The sequence below is a fragment of the Osmerus eperlanus genome, chromosome 5 (genome assembly GCF_963692335.1).
Source record: "Osmerus eperlanus chromosome 5, fOsmEpe2.1, whole genome shotgun sequence".
NCBI classification, from domain to species: domain Eukaryota; kingdom Metazoa; phylum Chordata; class Actinopteri; order Osmeriformes; family Osmeridae; genus Osmerus; species Osmerus eperlanus.
In genome coordinates this window covers 7,953,730-7,974,479 of record NC_085022.1, presented here as the reverse complement: position 1 = coordinate 7,974,479, position 20,750 = coordinate 7,953,730, and the positions used below count along the sequence as shown (strand labels likewise).

At 41.9% G+C, this 20,750-nt stretch overlaps 1 protein-coding gene across 1 annotated transcript in view; it reads right to left on the bottom strand.

Moving 5' to 3' along the window:
• shank2b (SH3 and multiple ankyrin repeat domains 2b) overlaps positions 1-20,750 on the bottom strand; it is a 201,011-nt gene that overhangs the window by 10,322 nt on the left and 169,939 nt on the right. Inside the window, exons 16-17 of the mRNA XM_062461519.1 lie at positions 6,056-6,191; positions 1,894-1,974 (exon numbers count right to left, since the gene is read on the bottom strand). Coding sequence (XP_062317503.1) covers positions 1,894-1,974; positions 6,056-6,191 — 217 coding nt within the window. The remainder of the gene's footprint in view (positions 1-1,893; positions 1,975-6,055; positions 6,192-20,750) is intronic.

Below are 20,750 nucleotides of genomic sequence, written 5' to 3'. Positions count from 1 at the left end.
GTCATTGTGAACAACCACTCTATGGTTCAAGTTGCTACACAGCAATGATTTAAATCCTAATCTCTTGCTTACCTCCTATTGCTTGAGAGCAATGTGGCACCACACACATCATTCATGAGTACTGCATAACTCTCCCTCACTGGACCAGAGACGTGAGATAACTCTCCCTCACTGGACCAGAGACCGGGAGACCCTGGACTATAGGGCATGAGAGGAGGCGAGTGAGCGGAGCTGTAGCGGTACAGCTGCTCAGAGAGGCACAGCCTCAGTCAACCAGGTAGACCTGCTGCTATATTAGTAGCTCACTGTAACTGTATGCAGCATAATCACCATGGCAACACCTTGTTTGGGTATGAGTCAAAGCCTTAGTGTAGAGGACCATTGTATAACCAAGTTCACTCTGCATACACATAGAACACCCAAGAACAACTGACTAGAGCACACCTACCATTATTCAGTACTTAGTAAAAATAATTGGGATATTAAGACGTTTGGCTAAGAGAGGATTAGAGATGGTTTGAGGAGGATACAAAAATCCTGCAGTAAAACCAGAAATATCTGTTGTGTTTGAGCCTCCTCTCTCCTTCCTGATCTTGCATAACTCTACAAAGAGGGACAGGAGGTTGAATAATGCATGGAAATAGCATTGCCCTTTCACACAGCACGGGCCTGCGAAGAATCCGGGACGTTCCGAGGAGTGTTCTGCTGTGCTAACAATTTTTTAAAAGCAGCTAGCTTCGCTGGGTCATTCTCAAGGTTATTATAACATGCTCTGAAACCCCCCATTTAAAAATCCCATGAAGGGTTCTTCTCATGAGTCATTAGTCCATAACACACAATATGGTATAGAAAATGTCCATGGGCAATATCATGGCATTATGAGTGTGACACAACCCTCGTGTAGCATTACCTACCAGGTAGCTCATATACACTAACATCTAAAACATTCACATCATACTCACCTTTTTTTTTCCTCAAGGTGGCTTAAAATAAGAGAATATACACACTTATAAAACATGTGATGATCTGAAAACATGACCTTTCAACACCAGCAATTATCCAAAGCAGACACAATATTGTAGCGTTTATCACTTGAACATGGAGCAACAACAAAAAATGTTTTACAGTTGAGTATCTAGAGGCTAAACCTTAGTCAACCTACAATACATCAAAGCTGCTACTCAATAGTGCCACTTGACGGTACAAAGCCAGTTTATTCATAGATAACTGTAATCAATAAACTGAAATGAATAGAAGTGAATAGAAGCGCTAATCCAATGTAGTCAATGTTTTTGTTATGTCAGGCAATGTATGCAAGGCATATGACAACATGCAGTAGTGTGATATAGTACATTAGACTGGAACCCAAACGAACCGAGATATACTTGTTTCTCTTATCTGTAAGAATCACAAGCAGTGCTTGGAAGGGTGTATGGCTGCTGTTACCCCCAGAACTAATATCTGTTTTTTTCCCTTAAGGTCTGTACTGTATGCTGCAATCCAGGTTTGATTGAGTTCCAGGTTCTGTTTATAAAAATGGTTGATTATGTATTGCTGTCCTCCCTGATCAAACACTGCCAGACTTACCTCTGCTGTCTTTTTTGAAAGACACAGAAGCAGAGTAAATATAGCCATCTGATTAAATTAATTAATTAACACTCAATAAGGGTGAGGAAAGCTATTGTGGGATGGTGGGGCGTTTGACAGGGAACAAGCTGAACTCCATGCATACCTTTATCCACTTAGGTGTGAGGTGTTGAAAAAACACATAGAAGAGAACGACATAGAAGTTACTTTAATTATTCTTTATTTTTTTGTTCTAATTCACGCATATACATTGGTTCTAATACACAGACTGAGATTGTTCAGTGTGGTCACTGTGGCTTGCCTTACCTAGTTCCTCCAGCTCTGAAGTCATCGATTTGGAGCGCATGGACAGGGCTGTGGAGGGGGCTCTTCTTGGAGGAGGGGGGGCTGAGAAGACACACACACAGGTACCCATTCTGTTAGCTGTGGTTAGTACACTTTTGCTGCCACTTATCCTTAACCAATCAGAGTACTGGGCAGGGGGAGCTCAGGTGAGAATCACAGTGTAGTCTAGCTCCCTGGTGAAAAGATTTTAGGTTTTCATGTAATATATTTTTCTAAACAATAACTACTCATTTTAAGCATGTTGTGTATATATATACACACAAATTCTGTTTTGGGATACATTTGCTTCATGCTCAACATCTTGGGCGCTAGAAAAATCGCCCATCGAGCGCGAACCAACCTGCTAGTGATAGGTGAATTGCTGAACGTTCCTGACAAGATATACCGCACTTTACGGTAAATAAGCCGCATCGTGTATAAGCCATGCCTCTTTCAAGTAATAAACCCCCGTTCAAGTGTTGAGCATAAAATTATCTGCACGGTCAGTGAACAGAGGCCTGAAGAGGCATTGAGGTGGTAGGTATTAGCTCATTTCAGAGCCAGTCAAAGCCAGTTTGAGAAATTTGTTTAGAACGAGTGTGTGTGTGGGGGGGTGCAGGACGCACAGACATATGGCTGTAGAGGGGAACATCGATAAGAGAATCGATAAGGAATCGAATCGATAAGCAGGAATTGATAAGGAGTCGGAATCATTAAAATCTTATCAATACGCACCCCTATCAATGCCTTATTTTGCTTCCCGTGCTTGCTTTTTAAAACATTCGGAACAGATACAGCATGGACTGTTACAGCCAGGAGTTAAGGACATGAAACATTTATCTGAGAAAATAAAAAAACACGAGTGTACAAAGGCACACATGGAGAATACAATCAAGCTAGCCATGCTAGGCAGAGTCAATATCGCTACGCAACTGGACGAAGGTCACCGGATTGGGGTGAGGAAACACAACGAAGAAGTGGGTAAGAACAGGCACATTGAAAAGTTTGTCACTCAGAAGGACAGAAGGGCAAAATGCATGTACAAATAATAACACACATAAACACACACATGCGCGTGTGTGTCATCTAGCAATATATCTATAAATCCTTAATATTTAGTCTTACAGTAATAGTTGTGTTTCCTAATATTACCAGGGAAAGTGGCTCAAGTGCCCAGATGTCTGTGGTTTTCAATAATTCTGAACTGAGTGTAATCAGGGTGCAAATTACGGGGGGGGGGGGGTTGGGGGGGTCTGACCCCCCTAATTAAGACTTGGACCCCCCCCCCCCCCCCCAAAAGAGCTAAAAAAAACAACGGGTTGGGGGGGTCGATACACGCCCTGGAGAAGAAGTTGTATGTGTAATGATAATATTCATTGTCCACAAATGTGGACATTTGCCTATAGCTGTGTGCATTCATTAAATAATCAGACCCTCCAGGAATTCGCGATGTTGCGATCGCACCAATTCACGCGAATTCAACGATTCCCCACGAATTCAGCGCAACGTTGCAATTTTAACCAATCACCGCAATTTTCCCGCAACTTTGACCAATCGTCGTCGTCTCCCACAACTCTCTCCAGTAGGGGTTAAATCCAGTGTTGCGCCTGAACGTGTTCATTGAACGAAAGTTCATGAACTCGTTGATAATTTGGGTGAACGTGAACTGAACGTATTGTATTACTGCCTGATGAACGATACTGTGAACGCATTCATTCTGGTGTCTGTGAACTCTTTCACTCTTTTTACTTTCGTTCAATAAGGTGCCAGATTTCTAGAGACTTCCAGGCGCAAAACACACCGTTAACAGTCCTGTATCCAGGGTTGCCCAACCAGTCAATTGCTGCGTGTGCTTTCTTCTACTGTCTATGCCTGGCAAGCGTGAGAGCGCCGAGTTGCGTAGAGGCCGAGAGCGGTATTGCAGACAGATAGAGATTTCAATCTTTTTTGTAAAAAAAAGGAGATTCCACCCTTCAATGCATGCGAATCCTGCGTCCTGGTTGGATAACGATTAAAAATGGGATATGATGAAAATTGGCATGTTGGTAAGGTTATTTAGGGGACCATTTCTCAATGGTTTTATTCTTTGATGAATGTTTGTTAAATACTTAATTTTCAACCAGTAACTCAATTAAAATAACAAAGAGGGAAATTCGCAACTTTTTATCGCAACTTTTACTTGCTCCCGCAATTTCATCGCAACAAACACCTAAAAAACACTGCAACTTTCATTGCAACTTTTTTGAAAAGCTCCCGCGAAATCAGGAATTTTAGCCCACAACTATCACAAAAAAGGCCCGCGAAATCCTGGGGGGACTGAATAATTACTATTTCACACAGCACTTGTATCCTGCAGTTTGTGTTCAATTGTATTAGGATGGTTACTGAATTGACTGAATATTTCACAGCCCCACCTAGAATCATTTTCATCAGCCGCCACTGGCTACTGATAAAGTCAGAGATTAGAGGTCATCCTCATCTATCAGATACTGATCAAGCAGACCTCTTCAGGCAGACAGGTATGAGAGAGAGATATGTAAGATGAAAGGGGTGACATACAGTGGCGATTTCTTTAAAACTGCAAGGGAGGCTCGACTTCCCCTAAAATGTCAAAAAATAAATGGTCAAATATTTACTATTGTGTTAACATTTTAAATGCGTTACAACACGTCCATCTCGAAGACAAGTTTGTTCAGAATCAGCTACATTTAGCAGGTCGACTGACGGATTTCCTTCTCATACATTCCCGTAGCGTCATTGTGCATTTCCCTATACGGTGATTGGATAAATGCTGCGATTATGTCCCGTCCACGGATGCTCGGCGTCTCTGGGGGTGAATGGAGGAGTGGGCTGGCCTGGACTCCGGGCTTCTGCGTGATGATAGGAGGGTCTGTCGAAACACTGCATCTCCTTTTGATTGACAGCGATTTTGTACTATAAAAAGTTGCTGACGAAAGACAAACTGCTGCAACCTATTCCTTGGAATTTGCTTGGCAAAATTGCTAGCCAATTTTCATCATACATTTAATAACCAGCACAAGCCTTGGCCAAGGCCGTTGCTGGAAGACAACTCCCCTGGAGAGCGCTGAAGCAAGACTATCTTGCTCTTCCCTCCCCCCCCCCCACTGACATCTGTGGTTTGGTCTCTTCCCGGGTCATGACCAAGTATGTCTCCTTGCCAACACAATCTGCATAGGGAGAATCGGACTGATTATGGCCTAGGTCGAGGGCACCAACCCAGACCTACTCACACATTAACTTTCACCTACTACAGATATCACCACCCCCCCACCCCCATCCAACGCCTTCGCCTGCTTGTTTCCCCAGGGTGGCTGGCGGGTCTGTGTCCAGCGCCTATCATGGCTGCAGGTCCAGATGCTGCTTGTCTACCCCCCCCCCCCCCACTCCCCGTTGCAAGTCACGTGTTTTTGTAAATGTTGTTGGGCTTATGTGCTGAGGTTTTTGCCTGTTCCCACACTGTACTCCTCCAGGAGCATTGTCTGGGGGTTGCCTTTTTCTCTCCTCCTCTCTCCTCATGTTATGCTGTAACTTTCTAGTTGGCGCCGAAAATGGCTGCCTAGGGAGGCTCTCCTGCCAAAGTAAATTCCTTGACTGTGCAAACTTTCATGGCGAATAAACACCAATTCTGATTCTGATTCTGAATACAATTATACACCACATTCCTTGTTTCAGTTTAACTTCATTCCCACATTTCCTCCTTCGAGTTTAATATCATTTTGTTAGATCGTTCGTTCATTCATTAATTCATTAATTCATACAGTAGGCTAGGCTAGTGTCGTAGGGGTAGCCAGTGAACTAGCCAAATAAATGCAAAATGTTTATGATGTAGGCCGAAAATTAGCTTCCCCTCTTTGAAGGACTAGCAGCCGCCACTGGTGACATAAGATACAGGACCATAAGAGAGAGGTGAGAAGGGGATTAGATAAGAGAGAGTGAAGGATAAGAGAGTAGAAAGAGGAGTGACAGAGAGATTAGAGAGGAGTGAGAGAATGAGAAGAGAGGAGTGAGAGAGGGACGAGAGAGAGTAGAGGAATAGGGGTGAGAAAGGGGTGAAAAAGAGAGATGAGAGAGGAGTAAAAGAGAGTGATGAAAGCAGAGTGAGATGGATTAAAGAGAGGCTTACCTTTCTTCCTGGCCGTGTCGTCTGGGTCCAGATTCCTGCTGACCGTCACCACTTTGATGATCAGGTGGTTTCCCCCATGTCTGATCATATTGACCACCTGCTTGTGGCCAACCTTTACCACGTTGTCCTGGTTGACCTGGGAAGTGAGGAGGAGGAGAGGAAGGTCAGGTTTAGAGTAATTACAACCCAGAGCAGTATGGCCTACAGTAGAGTATGCTGCTAGCTACAGCATAGGTACCCAGACATCCAATACTACTGTATAGTACTGTATATACAACTGGTTGCTCCTCTGTCTCACAAGCCCTTCACAGCTCACATGCTCATACCACCACCCCAAAACACCACCCACCCCAATGTCAATGGCACCCTAACCTGCCTTCATGACAGTGTGATTGGACACGTTTCTGACCAAGGATTGACCATTTCCTGATTTTAGTCAGCTCCATTACTCTTCCCTATCAGAATCAGAATCAGGTTTATTCACCATGTATGTTATACAAACACGGAATTTACTGTGGCAGGGAGGTGCAAAACACTAAACATATACAGATCTTAAATTAAGTAAAAGTACAAAAGTTTAACTATTTCTAAGAACTAAACAATCTAAGAATACAACAATTTAAATATAAAATAAAATATATATAAAAATAAGAATAGAATGAGCAGCGTGAATGGTCAACATAATGCAATCGGATACTGAGATAAAGTGGCTTATGCATACTGAATTGCCATTAGATGGACTTATAATAGTTAAATAAGTGAATGAATGTCAATGGGAGTCCTTGGCCTTGTTGAAGAGGCCAGTAGCAGATGGAAAGAAACTGTTCTTATGGCGTGAGGTTTTGGTCCTGATGGACCGCAGCCTTCTGCCAGAGGGGAGTAGCTGGAACAGGGAGTGACCAGGGTGGGAGGGGTCGGCCACGATCTTCCTCGCACGCCTCAGGGTCCTCGAGGTGTGCAGGTCGAGGGTAGGCAGATTGCAGCCGATCACCTTCTCAGCAGTGTGGATGATACGCTGCAGTCTGCTCTTGTCCTTGGCAGTGGCAGCAGCGTACCAGATGGTGATGGAAGAGGTGAGGATGGACTCAATGATGGCTGTGTAGAAGTGCACCATCATTGTCTTTGGCAGGTTGAATTTCTTCAGCTGCCGTAGGAAGTACATCCTCTGTTGTGCTTGTACATCCTCTGTTGTGCTAGAGGCAGGAAGTAGAACCTGCTGCTGTGGGGGGGGGTATTGATCTACCTTTATCACCCCTCTAATAGGCTAGAGGTGTAGGTGGTGTGTGTGTGTGTGTGTAAAGAGAGCTGGGTGGAGGGGGAGAGTGAAAAAGAGGGAGTGAGAACTAAATAGAGGAAGAGAGAAATATTTCAAGCCGAGTCGCGAGTCTGAAGAGGTCCATGAATCTATCAACAGTCAATGCGCTAAAAGACGAAACGATTATTGTTTACGATATAAATCAGTTTGTTGTTGCTCTGGCTGGGCACTGGAGAGCACAAGGCCATTCCTGAGAGGCTGTTCCTCTTAGAAAGCTGCTTGTTGTAGCTTTTTGTTGTTAACATTCAATCTAGCCAGCATCACAAACCATAAACATGAAGCCCCTTGGCTTTAGCCCAGGGCAGAGCAGCCACCACACTGGCTGTCCATGAAGTCCAAATGCTTCCTGAACACATCTCTAATTAACTTGGAGCGAGAGACTCACATCCTAGTTTGGAGCTACACTCATATAACTACTACAGTCAGAAAATAATATGTCTCCAAAGAACCACACTGACAATGGACCACACTGATAAGAACCTGAACACTGAGGAAAAGGGTTTAAATTAGTCAATTTGCGATGAGCTGATCAATTACCATCCATCTCAATATATCATATCACATCCTAATAGTTACTAGTAGATTAGTTAGCCTACTAGTGCTGTAGTAGTGTTGCATTTACTAGTATATTAGTTTTGAGGGTTCAGTTTTGTTTATTAGTAGTTGTATATTAGTTACTGCTCAACATTTTACAGACAATTCCCTGGCCTAAATACGTCCACTGCAAACATTTATTATATTCTCATGTATATGTTAGTGCATGTAAACCAGCAAATACTATTTTAAAAGAAAAATTCCTGCATCAAAATAATGCATCATGACAGTTTGTATGATTTGAAATGGTCATTTATTTTCAACCTAGCATTACATTTTCCCTTCAAACAATTACACTGCACTGAACTGTAAGTAAAGTACAAAGAAGTTAAAATAACAAAACCTTTAATTATTACTTGTGAACAAATATCATTCACATCTTACTAAACCTAGTCACGTGAAAGTGAATGAGGTAAACAAATCCTTTCTGTTTCCTCTTGTGAGCCTATGCAGGTCACGTGAAAAATTATCCAAAGACTCGTACCCAAAGAACCAGTCGGGAAATTAACGAATAATTTCTGTTTCCTCTAGCTACCAGTACTGAGCCTATGCAGGTCACGTGAAAAATGATCCAAAGACTGGTACCCGAAAGAAGGAACGTATCGTTCACCTCCCGACCGTGTCTTCGGAGCAATGTTTCGTTCTTCTGCCAACCGAGTCTTCGGATCAATGATTCGTTTATCTGCAGACCGTGTGTTCGGGTATGAGTCTTTGGATAATTTTTCACAGTAGACCCAGGGACCAGGATCAATGACCAGGAATGAGAGAGGCTGATATAGAGGGAGTATAAGAGAAGCTGACAAAGTTGAACGCGCTTTTTCCCACTTACAACATGGATAGCCGGTAACATGAGCACCGAGTCTTCAGACCAGGGATGTTACTGTCACGTATTGCTTCAAGTAAACTTGTTATATTAGCCACTTCTCCAAAAATACATTTCAAGCTTATTTATGTTTTTGGAAGCATATTTTCAGTTTGCAGATGGTAATGTTGGAATAGGGATTCCAGCTGAGATACTGCCAATGAAAACGTTGTTAGAATCAGATTGTTTCAAAGTGGGTTTCTTAATGAATGAATGCAATATGAGTAAATGCTTAAAAATATCACTAGAATGGAAAAACTTCAGGGGAAGTTTAAGTCACATAGGTTAGGACTATTTTTACACAGGATTGCCCAATTCCTTTGTTTTCATACTGTTTCAACTATGTGAGGCTGGCACATAGACTATCACCATCCCCTCTTGCAGGGTATGAGAAGAATCACAGGGAAATGAGAGGAGCACTGTTTCATTATACACTTCACTATTATTATTTTGAAGTGTAAATGAACAGCAACAAATGTAAACCTTTTAATCTATGTAGTCTTCATAAATAAGTATGCATAGGATGAATTCGGGAAACTTGGGACATTGGGTAATGTGGGACACTTAAACTCCAGAGCGTTTTCTTCCCTGCTATGACAATGTCTAGTCCTCAGAACTTTGACTATAGGTTTAGCATGGATGTTATTTGAATGTTGAAATCACAATACTTGAGGTATGGTGTCACAGGTCAGGGCCCTAATCAATCAGGAAACTCAGTTGAGAAAATGCATGCAAAAAATGCACCCTTCTGCAACGGACGCAAGCCCACCTCACAATTTCCCCAGAAATTGTACCCTCTCTAGTTTTTCAATTGCAACGCTCGCTAAATTTACGATGGGAGTGTCTTTTTTAATCGGTCGTCCTGTCTGACAATAGAGCCACCTTGACATGTGCTATGCTATTTAGCTATTGACTGTTTTAAAGATGCTGTAAAGTGGAATTGAAAATTAATTTTAAGTTCATCACACCACAGAAGAATGTGTTGTTAATTACCCATCCAAATTCGAATGAAAAAAAAAACACTGACAAGTATGTTAAATTAGGCTTTGAAATCGTGAGAAAATCAGCAATCTTCTCTGCTTGAGACTGGGGGGCGTGTCCTGAAAGAGCTCCGCCCCCTCGAATATATTGAATTTAGCAACAACAGCAATACTAGCTAAATCAATTGCAGATATCAGAACAGACCTACCTGCAAGTCTCTGAGTGTTTTATGTGTTAATTACTTTGTCTTTGCATCGTACCAGCTGAGTAACAGAATGCAACCGTCTGGGATCTGACGTAGATAGGTAGCTGTGACATAAATAGGTCGGGTTTTAGCCCCGCCTATACAAAACCTGAGCTGAAAACGGGAGAGAAACTGTTCAACGGTTTAACTCCACATTTCAGTGCGACAAAGTTTTCGTACTTTACACATGCTTTCAGGAACTAATTTCACACGTATATAATTTACTGAAAAGCAAATCATGAAATTTGCTTTACAGCATATTTAAAAAGCACAACAATTAAACCCCCAAATAAATGTATCTTAATATATGTTGTTTTTCTAATATGCTTGCTTGTCATGCTATTCACGGTAGGGTAGGCCTGACATGCGTGTATTTCACCATCCTATCAGCTGGCTAGCCAGCTATCTTATTCGCTAATCTGTGTCGTTTTTGGTGCTCGGCGTGTAGGTCTTGGTGTCTAGGTCACTGAGGTGCTTGGCGAGTTTAAAAGTATTTCCTCCCTTGCACGACACCGTTTTATAGCTCTTTTTTACAAATAAGCTTTGTAATGTCTGTGGGTTTGCCTTCAGAGTCGGCTCTGTCGGCAAAGTAGTCCCTCAGTAGACTTAAGAATCGCTTAGTCTCGTTTGTCCTACAAGTACCGAACATTGTGAAATTCTAATACTGAAGCATTTTTTACAAAACAAATATCGAAAAGTAGGCCTACCTAAATTTCGGTATACTGTACAACACTATTAGTTAATAGGGGTTGTAGTATATTAATAACTTGGGGTTGTGGTGTAATTATTACTAGGGGGTGTAGGATATTAGTTACTGGGGGTTGTTGTGTAATTGTTATTGGGGGTGTAGTATATTAGTTACTGGGGTTGAGTTGTAGTAGTTACTTGGGATTGTAGTGCAACAGTTACTAGCATATTAGTGTCTAGGGGTTGAGGTGAGGTAGTTTGTTTCGGGTTGAGGTCGTTTATAGTATATTAGTTTCTAGGGGTTGAGGTGAGGTCGTTTATAGTATATTAGTGTCTAGATGTTGAGATGAGGTCATTCCTAGGGTGCAGTGGGGTATCCTCTCTGGTGTTTGGTCTCATTGGTCTCCTGTCTGCTTGCTGTACACTGGGAAAGGACTTCACTGGGATCACTCAATCTGCCAATCAGAGCAGAGAACAGTCATCACCTTTACCATCTGGAATATAAAGAGAGATCAATTGTGATCTCTGTGGTTCTGGTCAAATTAGAGACGTGCACACCAGCATGAGAGAGTTGGAGTCAGGTCGGTCAGGGCTCCATCTGCCACCTGAACACCCCGGGGTCTCTTTCTCTCTCTTCAGCTCCGATCATCACAACGACAGTCCTGCAGCCTGGCTTCACACTGCTTTACTCTTTTTCTGTTCTGCAATTAAGATGCTTGTAATTCCTTCCTTCCTTTATTACATTCCCTCTCCTGTCCTCCATCTGTCCCTTACTTCCACCGTTACTCCCTCTGTCTCTTCCTTCCTGTAACCAAAGAGCTGGTACAGTGATGGAGGCCCAGCATGAGCAGCGCTTATCTGATCTGGGCACAGACACTTCTGCAGGCTAGGTGACAGACAGAGGAGCAGACAGGCAGACAGATACACAGACAGACAGGCAAACAAACAGATAGACAGACAGATACACAGACAGGCAGGTCGGCTGGCAGGCAGGCTGGCAGGCAGGCAGGCAGGGAGGCGGGCAGGCAGGCAGGCAGACGAGACAGACAAACAGACAGATTAAGCTAATTTGGTTTCAGGTGCAGCATGACGAGAGGCAAATCAAATCTCCAATAGGAAACAATCACCTGTCATCTCTCCAGCGCCTCCTAATCTCATTAATCTGGGCATGTCGGTCGAGCATACAGCCCCGAACACTCCAGATTGGGAGGACATTACACATGCTAAAACCACAAGGGAAGGAACAGATGCTTAATTCTCTTAACCCTTGTGTTATCTTCGGGTCATTCTGACCCATCAGTCATTGTGACCCACCGTCGTATTGCGACAAATTTACCGCATACAAAGACAAAGTGAAGCATTTTCTTTTAACAGCTAGGCTGTCTCAGACCCCCCACATTGCAAAGGTTAAAAGAAAATTATTTTAATTTGTTTTTGTATTGGGTAAAATTGGGTAAACACAACGATGGTTCGTTATGAACCTTTGGGTCATGTGACCCGAAGGCAGCACGAGGGTTAACAAAACAAAAAACAATTTTTGTCACACAGCATCAGAAGTGGAAATCGTCTTACAATAATGCTTCCTACTGGGGTCTGTGGCAAGGACTGACTCGGCAGCACACTCCGCCATTTAATTAAACCTCGGCTTGTTTTCTTCATGGTGGCTCCTACCTCGATAAAACCTGGTGGACAGACAACGGCTTATCACTCAAACACACAGGCGACTGAACATAGATAAGATAGACAGTATTCTGGTAACTGGCCTCATCTGAAATTGCTACAGTGTATGCTGTGATCAGGGGCCTCATGTATAACGTTGCGTATGCACGAAAAGCTTGCGTACGCTGGTTTTCACGCACACGGTGTGATGTATAAAAATTAACTTGACGTGAGAATGTGCGGGCCGTCACAGAAACTTTTGAGCAGACGTGAGAATGTGCGGACCGTCCGCAAAGTCTTGTCTGGCTCTGTAACGTGGCGAATTCTAACTGACAAGTGCGGAAACTCACCAAACATTACAAAATAAAGTTCCCACTTCAGTTACTGTCATACGTCTATGACGTTGACTATTCAAAAAACATAATGTGGATGATTACATCAAAATGCCTAAACCCAAACGGGAAATGCTATATATATAGGCTACTGTTTAATCCGCCACCACAACTTCTGTTAAACTTGAGGGTGTCAAATGAACGATAAAATCACTTAGGAAATGCATGTCACGCTAACCCTACAGCTGCCATGCTGTTACAATACACCACCACTCGTTTCTTAATTTCGAGTTTTACATCGGACCATTTCTTTTAAATTTCTGCCATGGTCCGGTTCTCCCCCACAGCATCTAAGGCCCTATAATAATACTTTTATTTGTAATGCACTTTATATTTAGCTAAATCTCAAAGTGCTACAGGTTAAAAACAAGAAACTGCGCAAATAGTGACAGTTTTCCACTCTGCAGACTTTGTTTTGTTGCTAATACCTGATGACAGGCCGCCAAACAGAACAAATTTTCTCGCCTACACCTCTGTTGTTAAAACCTCGATCTCAGTCTGTGAAATTGTTCTTTTTTGTGTGTAGACATTTTAATTCAGACAAAGAAATTACCTCAGGAGCGCATTTATAGGCCATCTGCATATTCATTTATGGGTGGAGGCAAGGCGGGGTCAGTGGTTCGTTCATGTGCGGTCAATCTCACGTTGATTGTGATTTATAAAGGAAAGGTGCGCAGGACCTGGCGTACGACCGGTTTTATGCATGTGAATATTTCTGTGCGTAGGTACTTTTCAAGTTTTGTCCGTATGCCATCTTCTGGTATGAAAGCTGCGCAATCTTTTATACATGAGGCCCAGGGGACTGAACCACGGTCATCCACTAGTATTCACCACAAGACCAAGATGACACCTTTCAGTTTCCAAGCGTGATGTGATATCTAGGGTAACAGCTCCGTTATCAAGGTACTTCTACAGTAGATATTATTTTGTAGGCCTCCTCCAACCAGGTTTTTTGCTGGGTGGAGGCTAACCAGTCAGAATCAGCTGAGACACCTGTACAGTTCTATGGTGTCATGTGGCACATTGCTTTGCACTTAGGCCTAGGGATGGCTATTGTTAAGGTTTACTGTACTGTTATCGATACCACTTGTCAATCCGATACCTTAACAGTATTCTTATCGGTACTTTGTGTTGTGTTTTTTCATAAAAACAAAACAAATTGAGAACAGAATACACATTGCTCCATGGTTTTATATGCGTTTACATGTATGGTAATCTCGTGCCAAACTTTTGATGAAACTTGAGAGCCCTGATTTCAAATTAATTTTCAATTGAACATTGGTATAGTGGTATACAGCTCTTGCACGCAAATTGTTTGTTGCACTTGTGACAGCAAGTTTTCTGTATCTGTCCTAGTGAAGTGTAACCAGGGGCGCCGCCAGGAATTTTGGGCCCCATGACATAAAAATCTGATTGGGCCCCCTCTGCGCAGCTGTTGTAACTACAAATCTAGGACCTAACAGTCCCATAAAAAGCTTTCTTTCTTCTTGTAGTTCAATACTAGTACTAGCACAATATTTACTGCTGGTGATTTGTACATGCAAGTCTGCATGTGTACATCCTCATAATCTCTGCTGGCCAGTGCCCTCACAAAAGCCTCCCTGTCCCTGACAGTCAAATCTGCTGGCCACAAACCTGGGTCAACGTCCTTTTTATGACTTCTGTCTTCTTCCACCATGCATCTCTCATCCTCATCATCACTGTAACTTTCTTTCCCTTCTTCCTGTGCTTCCACACTTCTACCTCCTTCTAGCTCTACCTGAGAAGGCCCTGTCTCTGTAGGATGTACACAATGCATGTGATATATACATATATACTGTGATATATGGGTGGTTGACGTGAACTCAAATCCAAAGTGGAAAAAAATATATTTCTAAAATGTATGTCAAATGACATATAACTAGAGAGGGTACAATTTCTGGGGAAATTGTAGGGTGTGCTTGCTTGCGTCGGTTGCACAGGGGTCTGTATATTTTATATAAAAATGCATAGGGCCTACTTATTATTTATAAAGATTACATAGATTTAAAAGCATCTTTTTTTTGCTGCTCATTTACAACTCAAAATACGAGTGAAGTGTAGAATGAAATATGATGTCTTCTCATTTCCCCTGCAAGAGGCAGCCTCATAGCTGAATCAAAACGAATACATTTGGCAGACCGGTGTAAAAATGGACCTAATCTCTATGACTTAAACGTCCTTTTAAGTTTTCCCTTCTCGTGATATTTTCAGGCATTTAGCCTACTCATATTGCATTCATTCATTAATAAAGAACCCCCTTTGAAGATTATTCTACGACGTTACCGGCAGAAGATAGAATCGCGATTCAAACAGTACCATCTGCTAACTGAAAATATGCCCCCAAAAACGTAAATAATCTTGACATTTATTTAGTGGAAAATCGCTCATTCATAAAAAGCTCACTGGTAGCGATCATTGTCAGTAACAACGCAAAATGCGATATAGCCCTGTGTGGAGAAGCTGCCCCGGTAAATTCTACTACTACATACAGTACTAGACTACTGCTGTGTTCGTCTTGGTAGCGGTTGCGTTGGTTGAATTCGATTTAACGTTCCGTTGTACGGTTTAGGCTGAAATTAATTATTTTCATGAACAGATTGACAAAGTTTAGGCTGTGGCAATGAAGTTCAGGTTAGTAGTCAGATAGTTTCACCTATTGAAAGACTTTTGATTTAAGTAAGGTGAGTGCCAAACATGTTCTGTCGCCGTTTGACTTCCTAAACAGCTGTGTAGAGTTAGATGTTTTTGTAGTGTGTCTCGCGTAGGCTACAGCGTTGCAGTGAGCAACACTGGTTTGAAACCACAGGTAATGATAATTTCACCAACAAATCGTTTACTTGTAATGTAATGTCATAATAAATCCTACAACGAAAATGTATTTGTGAGGAACGTTTATTTTAATGATTGAAAACAGATGCATCATAGACCACTGTAGTATGTGTTGCCCGGGTAACAGAGGCTAATGTCATGCTAATGCCTCAGTGAAATAGTAGACTACCGTTTCCGAAAGTAGATGTGGGCCTACTTCCTTAATAATATCAGCTAATATTGTACATTACATTTTACAATTGTGTTTCACATCACAAAGTAAAATAAGTAAATAGTTATCACCCTGGCCTCTTTGCTTGTGGCGTTTCTGCAGCTGCCTTGCAGTAAAGCTATAGTTAGCCTAGCTATCCCCCAAGTTAACAGATGCGAAACGAATGTTCTGCTACAGGTAGTCACGCGTGTTTTCGTGACGTTAGTGACGTAGTGACGTTAGTAACGTCAGTGACTGTGGCTAGCAAATTAGCCACCGTTAGCTTCACTTTTCGCCACAAAAACGTAACTTGAGCCTAAACCATGCAACGGAACGTAAATCCCAATAGAAGCAACTCAATCGCTACCAAGACGAAACTTTTGTCACTGTGTCCAATCCCGACCGCCGTAAACTCCTATTGTCCAAACCCGAACGGGGTTTGGACAGTCAGTTTCCGGTCTTTTTGCCAGCATTTTCTTTTGCGATCGCCAGCAAAGTGTAAGTAGTATTATTTTAGGCATACCAAACAATCTATGTGTCAAATATATGTCAATCTACGTCCATATATATGTCAATCTACGTCCATATATGTCATGAACATATATGGACGTTAACATGTCTAATATAGGAAAGTTACTTTGGCCGAAAGACCACTCGGCGACGCTTGGGCGACGATCTTTACTCTGACAAGTGTGTATGTGTTGTCATCGTACTGGTACTATATGGGTTAGCATATGAGTGTATTTCAACGCTAGCTTAACACTACTTTGTCTAGCCAATGAAAATACACGATCATGTGTGACGTGATCTGTAGTCGAGGGGAGGAAGGGATGGGGGCTAGCAAACTTTGAGAAGAGTTCAACAAAACATCCAGCAGGTGGTGGTATACAGTCAAATTGAGAATTTATCGCATAGTTTGGAGATGTTGAAGCGTGATATCTTATTGTGGAGGACATAACTACGTCCCCGGATATGTTGACAGCATTGATGGTCAGTTTGGTGACCTTGGATCAAGTTAATATCCCCGTAAAAACAGCAGCGGCGAGTGTTTACTACGAGGATAGAAGTGCGGTCGGGTTTGGACAAGGGTAGCGCACGGCTAATTTACCGGCACCAGCGTCTTTTTACCGGCTCTAGTAAAGGCTAAGCTAACTCTAAAATTTTTAACAATATTTAGCTCAAAAGGTAAGAAGTTAAAGCTTAACGTGAAATCAGTAAATCAGCTGAAAACGTGATACGATAATTTTTATCAATATTTGAAGTGGCATTTTATCAGAATGTTAGCTAAAAACCGGTCGGGATTGGACACAGTGACGTTAGGTTGTCTATGTAGGCCAAATATTGACTGAGTTTTAGGGGGGCAAAAAGAATAATAATATATATGTGAGAGAACAAAGGTTGTGCTCTCGCCGAAGGCTTGAGCACACCCAATTATATTGCTTAATATGTGAATAAGTCAAAACTGAATGTGTCCCTTTTCTAATTCCTTATTTATTTAGCATTTTATGAGCTTTTTTGTGTGGCAGTCCCAAATATTGTCCACCAGTGTGACAACATTTTTTATGTTAATATTTAATTTAGAGATTGTGTGACAGATAAGACAAATATGCACAATCCTTATCAATTTGTCATAATTATATTCTCACATCAAAAGTAACCAATACAAATTCACAATCATGTTATCCTACTATAAGATGTACACATATGGACTTTACCCAAAGTCTGGATTATATTCATTATAATTAGTATAAAACCTAATGAAGCTTCATTCCATCCTTATATGTGCATAGTGATGATATCATCATTATACTATTCAACACTTTTTACATGAATTTGTGCATTAAAATGCCTTTTCCACTTATAATTCAGTTTGTCACACCACAGGACATTCCGTCACACCATTGGACAACAAAAAGTACCGGTATACCCCTGTTTTGTACAAAGTCACATTTATTATTTATTGTTCAAATTCATTAAAAAATGTAAAACTAAAAACTAAACTAAAAGGTAAAACTATTGTTCTCTGTGGGGGTCAGATGGCTGAGCGGTTAGGGAGTCGGGCTATTAATCAGAAGGTTGTTGGTTCGATTCCCGGCCATGCCAAATGACGTGGTGTCCTTGGGCAAGGCACTTCACCCTACTTTCCTCGGGGAGAATGTCCCTGTACTTACTGTAAGTCGCTCTGGATAAGAGCGTCTGCTAAACGACTAAATGTAATGTAATTAAGTCACATTTTTATTACAAATCAAGTAAAATAATTTTTTGAATGCTTGTCACTTTTCAAAACCATAAATGGAATTTACCTAAAAAAACAAACTACTGTTTGGGTAAAATTCATTAAACTTTAAATTAAATTTCAGCAATTAACATAAATTATGTTATTTTGTTAAGTTGTTTGTTCAGAATCATGATCTCTATTTTATTCTCAATTTATCCAGAATCGTGCAACTCTAAATACATCTAGCTTGTGTATGTATCATTTTGTTCTATTTAAAGTCATGTATAGTTGGTAGGGCCCGAAAATGACCCAAGCCCAGGGGCCCCCACCACCCCTAGTCTTCCATTTTTGTTAGTTAATTGCATTTTCTCCAATTGTCTGTTAATATGGCTTGGTTATTGCTCACCTGGTTTGATTTTTGAATCCTTGGGCCTATACGACCTCTTGGGCATATGTTGTTATATGCACTTACAAAATAGAATATATTGACTCCTTCAGTATGTTGTTGTAATTTCTTTATTTGTTACCGTGATTACTCATATCCTCCGGCCCCTGACTTTGCCTCAGTTTCAAGAACCGGCCCCAGCTCCAAACTAATTGAAGAGCCCTGTTTTATGGTATGCTCATGAATATATAGATGAGCTGCGCGCAGATTGGTTGGTTTTCAACGAGTGAAGCTGCGGAGCAAAAACGCAACATGGCCAACAGCACTCACGGAAACATCGAAGGTGGAGACTTGAAATACAAACGTGCAAATAAATCTATTGTGTCTACACAACACTGTTTTCAACAGATTGACTAGATATCATTTGAAATGATAACGTTATTCGTTTCCACTTCTGTTGTCGAAGCAAACGAGATCGACTTAGGTGGGAATTGTTACAGTTAAGCAACCAAACTATATCGTGATTCAACTCAGCCTCAGTTAGCTAGATATCTTGCTGAAAAATAAAAAATAACCTGACAAAGATTTGGACAAACATGCATCGTGAATTGTAGATTTACATGACAACACAGGTTATTTATTCGAATGAAACAGTCAGGAACATGAAATAACGCGTAGCCCCATTGCCAATAAACTAGGCTAAATCATCACACATTCTACCTATGCTCTTGCGTTAGCAAGCTAAACTAGTTTATATGTCTACAGTCTAGGTGTTTTCGCTATCTAGCTGTTCTTGCATTCCTTGCAAATCAGCGTTAATAAAAAGCAGATGATCTAGAGTCTAGCTAACATTGACTCGACGGGCATGGCTGCTGTTTGTCTATACCGTAGCGTAGAAGATCCCTGTGCAGTTCGACCCTCAATTACACATTTGCTCCAACCATTTCACCAAGGACGGTTTTGAAAATCTGGGACAATGTAAAGCAGGATTTGCTATGAAGCTGTTGCTGAAAAGAGGCGCGTTCCGACCTTATGTTCATCACAACCGCAAGCTGTAGTATGTAGAGCTAATAGTGTCTTACTGAGTGTACTTCGTGACTGCCATCTGACTGTAAGTAACCATAGTTTGTTTCATTCATTTGTGTTTTGCTAAAACTTTGCCTCAAGGACAGAGGGTAAGGGTATAGCAGCTAAATTGGTCAATAGGTAGCTAGCTAGAGATCGAGTTTCAGGGTACTTGCCGCCGAGTGAGACCCTGGCTTTGTTTACATAATTAGGGCCATTGTAGAATTTGGTTAAATCAGCCCTGACTTCTGTAATCAGATTCAGAGCTAATAGTGTCTTACTGAGTGTACTTCGTGACTGCCATCTGACTGTAAGTAACCAGAGTTTGTTTCATTCATTTGTGTTTAGCAAAAACTTTGCCTCAAGGACAGAGGGTAAGGGTATAGCAGCTAAATTGGTCAATAGGTAGCTAGCTAGAGATCGAGTTTCAGGGTACTTGCCGCCGAGTGAGACCCTGGCTTTGTTTACATAATTAGGGCCATTGTAGAATTTGGTTAAATCAGCCCTGACTTCTGTAATCGGATTCAGAGCTAATAGTGTCTTACTGAGTGTACTTCGTGACTGCCATCTGACTGAAAGTAACCAGAGTTTGTTTCATTCATTTGTGTTTAGCAAAAACTTTGCCTCAAGGACAGAGGGTAAGGGTATAGCAGCTAAATTGGTCAATAGGTAGCTAGCTAGAGATCGAGTTTCAGGGTACTTGCCGCCGAGTGAGACCCTGGCTTTGTTTACATAATTAGGGCCATTGTCAGCTGCGCCTTTAGCATATTTAGGCGATTAGCACTGCAGAGGCAGCCTCGGTGCACGAAGACTCGGTCGAACAAAGACAGGGAGTCTACCTGCGGGAGTCCACCGAGGATGGCCGACGTGGTGGATCACCTCTTCTTATAAGTATCACCCTATCTGTATTCTAATCCACCTAGAACATATTCATAGCTAGCATGTGTTTCTTCAGCATTCCCGTTCATTACACTACCCGTAGATGTAGATATATCACAAAGTATATACGGTCAACTTCTAACCTTCACTACCTATCCAGATCTTCTCCACCTGCCCTCTCTCTTTCTATAGGGCTCTGGAACTGCCAGTCTGCTGTGAACAAGGCAGACTTCATCCCAGCGTTTGCATCTCATGCTTCTCTTCATGCCCTTGCGCTGACAGAGACATGGATCCGCCCTGAGAACACTGCAACTCCAGCTGCTCTCTCCATCAACCACTCCTTCACTCACTCACCCCGCTCAACCGGGCGGGGT